The 6,000-nt window shown below is 50.7% G+C and overlaps 1 protein-coding gene across 3 annotated transcripts in view; it reads left to right on the plus strand.

Annotated features, from left to right (window-relative positions):
• Positions 1-6,000, plus strand: part of camsap2b (calmodulin regulated spectrin-associated protein family, member 2b) — a 36,011-nt gene that overhangs the window by 23,429 nt on the left and 6,582 nt on the right. For all 3 annotated transcript variants that reach the window (XM_080521515.1, XM_080521516.1, XM_080521517.1), the window contains 5 exons: positions 1,228-1,825; positions 2,618-2,764; positions 2,840-3,107; positions 4,204-4,414; positions 4,566-5,166. In XM_080521515.1, coding sequence (XP_080377641.1) covers positions 1,228-1,825; positions 2,618-2,764; positions 2,840-3,107; positions 4,204-4,414; positions 4,566-5,166 — 1,825 coding nt within the window. The remainder of the gene's footprint in view (positions 1-1,227; positions 1,826-2,617; positions 2,765-2,839; positions 3,108-4,203; positions 4,415-4,565; positions 5,167-6,000) is intronic.

Consider the following 6,000-nt stretch of genomic DNA (forward strand, 5'->3'; position numbering starts at 1 on the left):
AGTAATCTATTGTGTTGTATGGTCAATCTTTATTATCTTCGTTTCATTTGCCCATTGTACTACTTATTGTAGAACTCAGAAAGCAGCTAAACTGACTAAACTGACTAATATTACATGAAGAACAACAAAAATAAGGTAAGAAAAAAAGCTCAAGTGGTAAAACAAAATTACAAAAATTCTAAAATGCCTCAAATCAGTACAAAAAAGGAAAAGGCAATTTCCAAAAGACTAATTTCCAAGAGACTTGCTAGCTAAAACGACAAAAAACAAGACTAAAACAAAAAAGTTCAACATTTAAAATAGCTCAATGGATTAAATTTGTTTAAAAAGTACAGCCTCGAATAGAATTTAAAAAAGCAAAATGACAAACAGTCAATACAGTGAAAACAGTAAAAACTACTAAAATGGCTTTGAAACTGATTTTAAAAAACCACTAAAATAATAATGAAAAATGATGCGAGATGTTCTAAACAGAAGTTACAAATTGTGGCTCCAGACAAAATATATTTGTTGTAAAGTTTTGGTCCTGGAGGTTGGAGAGACCCTGATCTGGGTCCTTTGGATCTACGTACTGGAGACTTAACCCAGAAGGTATTTGTTGTCAGAGGACCAACGTCACGCTATTCCAGGTAGCAGACTCTACTGTGAAGAGACATTCTTATTTGAAACACTCCGTGTGCAGCGGGTGGAGGCTGCAGGTTGTGGGTTTGAGGTGTTGAACAATGAGTTTGTGCTGCTCCGCCTACCAGGAGATTATCTGCCAGATTAGACTGAACCTCTGGGTGGAGGTTCAGGGCCTCTGGGTGGAGGTTCAAGGCCTCTGGGTGGAGGTTGAGGTGTTGCAGTGGTGAACCTCTGGGTGGAGGTTCAGGGCCTCTGGGTGGAGGTTCAAGGCCTCTGGGTGGAAGTTCAGGGCCTCTGGGTGGAGGTTGAGGTGTTGCAGTGGTGAACCTCTGGGTGGAGGTTCAAGGCCTCTGGGTGGAGGTTGAGGTGTTGCAGTGGTGAACCTCTGGGTGGAGGTTCAAGGCCTCTGGGTGGAGGTTGAGGTGTTGCAGTGGTGAACCTCTGGGTGGAGGTTCAAGGCCTCTGGGTGGAGGTTGAGGTGTTGCAGTGGTGAACCTCTGGGTGGAGGTTCAAGGCCTCTGGAGAGCCTGAGCTGTTCCTGGATCTGTCCTTTAGTCCAGGTACTGGTTTGTCCCATATGCTGAATCCGTGTTGTGTCTGCAGGTATTCCAACGGACTCCTTCCAGAGAGCAGAAGCTCCTCCTATCACCATGGAAACCACAGCGGCCATGTGAGCCCGTCCACACCTCCAACCATGGAGGAGGCCCTGAAGATCATCCACGACACGGAGCGTCCCCACGCCAGCCTGGGGGTCGGGGCCGGAGACCCGGGCTTCTTCCTCCACGGCGCCCAGGGTCCGGGGGACGGCCGGGACTCGGCCAAGCTGCGGTTCAACGACCACGACGCCAACTCCGTGTCCACGGAGGAGCCGGACACCGGCATCCACGTGCGGACCGAGGACATCCAGAGCGTGGACGAGGACTCGTCCTCGCTCAGAGACTATTCAGATATGGACCCAGACTGTGAGGCCGCCACCCGCTCCTGCCCCCTGCCCGGCGGGGAGGGCCGTGGGGGGGCCCCCGCCGTCCCCCCGTCTCACACGGCGAGCCCCGTCTCGTCCTGCGGGGGGTCCGGAGGCGGCGCCGTGCGCATGACCAGCTTCGCAGAGCAGAAGTTCAGGAAGCTGGAGGGACGGAGCAGCGGAGGAACTACGCCCGAGACCCCCGACCTCAACGTCCCGCACACCCCCCCAGCAGGGACGGTTGGTGGACATTCATGTCTTCTCCCAGGCTGAGGAAATGAAATGAGTCGCATTGAAAGTCGGAAAAACTCCATCAGCAACTCATTTCGAGATAGAAAACAATCTTCAGCACCTATTCTAAGCAAGATTTTTGAATTCAATAGGCTTATATTTGATATTTCTATTCAACAATTGAGTGCTGCTCTTTGGAGGAGAAGGTCCTTCGTGGCTTGGCCGACCAGGGATCAGGGGAATATTGTCAATTTAAACGTTGAGCCTGCCGAACAAACACAAGTCGACACTGACGGACTGAAACCAAACCATCGTCTTCGTCCTAGTTTTAGTACGGAGGGAAGAGAATCACCATTCCTAGAGTCCAGATCTCGCCCCGAAAACACAAACTCACTTTGTTCAATGCAAATTAATTTAAAGACGTTTGTGTGGTGACGGTTATTTCTTGGTTCTATTATCACAAGAAGAAATATTAAGCAGATTGTCTTAATGGGTCCAACGACATGTTGACGACCATCAGTCACTCGTGTGTCAAGATGGCGGCGGATTCTGGAGACACTTTGCTATTGAGGCTCGTTTGGTGGTTTTGTGATCACATCCAAAGAAACCTGCCTGTGTTGTGGATGTCTGTGGGAAAGACTTTAGAAAAGACTGCAAATCTCTCATTTGACTGTGACTAAACTAGATTCTAGACCATTTCTAGTTCATTCAACAGCGTTTCTCAGTGAAGAGCACATATTCACCATAACACAAGAAGGAAGAAGTGTGAAATAGTTTGTCGTGTTCATGTGCTGTTTTCAGCTCTCCTCACCTCCTCGGCCAATCACTTCACCCTCTCCTGTCACGCCTCCGCCCCGAGACTCCTCCCACCTCCTCGCCTCCGAGATGATCCAGCTGAGGATGAAGCTGGAGGAGAAGCGCAGAGCCATCGAAGCCCAGAAGAAGAAGGTCGGCAGAACGTTCAGCAGGAAACGTGGTTCAGACGCCGGGAGTCAACGGGACCGTTCTCTCCTTGTGTCGCAGGTGGAGGCGGCTTTCACCCGCCATCGCCAGAAAATGGGCAAAACGGCGTTTTTGAATGTGGTGAGGAGGAAAGGAGTGAAAGTCCCACTGAGCTCCTCCTCAGGAGGCGCAGAAACTCCTTCAGCAGAGCTGCTCGCCTCCAAGGGAAGCAGCAAGGCCACCATGGAGCAGGCGGAGCGCTGCAAGCCTGATGGAGCTGCTCCCAAATCCCCCTGTGAAGAAGAAGGAGGTGGAGGAGGAGGAGGAGGAGGAGGAGGTGGAGGAGGAGGTGGGTAACCTCAGCAGGCTGCAACTCTGTTCATCCCTTATTATCCATCTTCACTTCCTCCTTCAACTCCACCTCCTCCATCTTCCTTCACCTCCTCCATCTTCACCTCCTCCTCCACCTTCACCTCCTCCTCCATCATCTTCACCTTGTATTCAAAGTTTCCAGCTCCTCCTTGATTCTCCTCCATTAGAATATTGATCCTAGGAGCTGCATTCAGAATCTGCTGTGTCTGTGTGAGCTGGACTGGCTCCGCCCACACACGCCCATCCCATTATGGGAGGAGTCAAAGGGGAAAAGCCTACCTTGATTGTGATTGGCTGAACCCCTGATGACACTATAGAGGGTTTGATTTCTGATTGGCTGCTTGGAGCAACACACTTTTTAAAACCTGGAACAACCAGGGACAGAGAGGACACACTGTCTTCTTCTGGGACGTCGGTCCAGGTGTGGAGACGGTCAGTACTACTGGAGAACCTTTAGGAAGTGGATTTTCAGAATAAGAGCCTTTCAATGATCACTGAGGTTTACTGGTGGGAGCGTGACAAATAGGTCAAGTCCAGTTTGATTGAACAGTTAATGAAATGACTGAAGGTCACTGCTGGCGTCTCATTGGACGACCACGGTTCAGGAAGAACAGCATAGCATTTTACTCAAAATGTGTTATTTTCATCCTTGTTTTTTACATTGATCAATCAATCAATCAAGCTTTATTTATAAAGCACATTTAAAAAAACCAAAAGGTAACCAAAGTGCTGTAATTTTTCTGGAACACACACACACACACACACACACACGAGGCTACTCACCCATTGACCCCTGGCCTGAACGGCGGTGTAGCGGCCAGCATTACCCTGGTCTGATTCCCCCTCTGGGGCAGTTCTGCAGAGTTCATGTTCTACCCTGGTTTATTCCTGAAATTCTCCCAAAGTCAGCAAGAATTAGTTGTGTGTGTGTGTGTGTGTGTGTGTGTGTGTGTGTGTGTGTGTGTGTGTGTGTGTGTGTGTGTGTGTGTGTGTGTGTGTGTGTGTGTGTGTGTGTGTGTGTGTGTGTGTGTGTGTGTGTGTGTGTGTGTGTGTGTGTGTGTGTGTGTGTGCAGGCGCGGCGCCAGGAGACGTGGACCTCACAGACTACACTCGCTCCATCGAGAGGCTGAACACGTCGCTGGGCTTCCTGCAGGTGGAGATGCAGCGTCTGGCTCAGCAGCAGGAGAAGATCATGGCCCTGAGGGAGCAGCAGCAGCAGCAGCAGCAGCAGCAGCAGCAGCAGCAGGCCTGGGTCATACCACCTCCCACTCCGTCTCCACACAGGTACCTTCTTCTCCCAGTTACTGCAGAGACCAGTGCAGGAATCTAAACTCTTTGTGAACAAGTGCATGCTCTCCTGCCCCCCCCCCCCCCCCCCGCTCACAGACAGATTGTGAACAAGTGCATGCTCTCCTGCCCCCCCCCCCCCCCCCAGGCAGCTCCGGGAGCTCCGCAGCAGCAGTGTGACCGGCCGGGGGTCAGTCGGATCTCTGTCGCCCCTCCTGTCGTCCTCCGGTTCTCCTCGAGCTCCCAACCGTTCCTCCGCCGGCATCAAGCGGCGCCCGGCCTCCTTCCACGCCCGGACGCCTCGGACGCCACGGCCCAGCGACCTGCAGGTCCCCCCCTTCAGCCGGATGCTCAACACCCCCACCTCGGTGGACAGCCTCCCCAGACTGAGGCGCTTCACCGCGAGCCAGAGCCACAGCAGCTCCTTTGCTTACCTGGGCCGGCGTGAAGACCCCCCCCCCGACCCCCCGGGCCCCGACAGGAAGGGGGACCAGCAGAGGGGGGGCGAGGAGGAGGAGGAGGACGGGGACCAGAGGGGTGTGGAGCCGTCCGGGACGGGCCAGGTATTGCGTCAGCCGCCGCCCGACGTCCAGGCAGCGGCGAGCGGCCGGGCCAGAGGAGACCCGCCCCCGGACCCCCGGGAGACCCGGTCCGGGCTGAAGCCTGCAGACCCCCACGGCCCAGAGGCCGAAGCAGGAGGCCAGGACTGTGGGCAGGAGCAGAAGATGTGCTGCGGATTCTTCTTTCAGGTGAAAACCCAAATCATGTCGTCGGAACACTTTCATTCACAGACTGGAGTGTGTGTGAAGATCTGATGGTGTGATTGTCAAACTCTAATTAAGATACAAAATAGTGATGACAAAGTCCCTCAGTGGACTTTTGTAGAGAGAAACCCAACAACTTCTAGAAGCTTTGAACTAAATGGACTTTATGTTGAGATTGTAGTCATTTTCAGCACCGACTGTTTGATCTTGTAAAAATATAGACAGTTTCATTCTAAACACTGTAACCCAACAAAGAAACACTTTGAAGTGTAAATTTAAAGGTTATTATAGCAATATGTTACCAGTCTGGTCACTCAGGATGAAACTGGACTGTGTGTGGTTCCTGAAGCCAAATTTTATTTGGTATTTATTTTATATACATCTTTGTGTGTGTATATATATATATATATATATATTTCTTCCATACCATATGTTGTTTGGTTTGTTCAATATCAACTGGTCCTACAATTGATCACATGTCACAATTTAGTTGTCTACGATGCATTTGAACGTTCCATTTAAGATCTATTTGTTCAACATTTATAATTGATTAATTTCTAAGAATGTAGGTGGGGCAGTGCGCCTGTATTGTTTGTGCAGCCCCCTCAGACAATAGGTAGAAGCGCCGCTCGCTGTATCTCCTGTAAAGTACACAAGAAGAAGAGCAGCCACCATATTGAAAGATTCCAAATGGCTACTAAAATGGATGAACCTGTTAGAAAAGCCCTATTGTATTGTTTTAATTCCAAGTTCTGAATGAACTATATCAATGTATTACGTGTGCTTACCTTAAAAGGTCAACAGATTCTGCAGCTCCAG

The sequence above is a fragment of the Blennius ocellaris genome (genome assembly GCF_963422515.1).
Source record: "Blennius ocellaris genome assembly, contig: SCAFFOLD_60, whole genome shotgun sequence".
In the NCBI taxonomy this organism is placed as follows: domain Eukaryota; kingdom Metazoa; phylum Chordata; class Actinopteri; order Blenniiformes; family Blenniidae; genus Blennius; species Blennius ocellaris.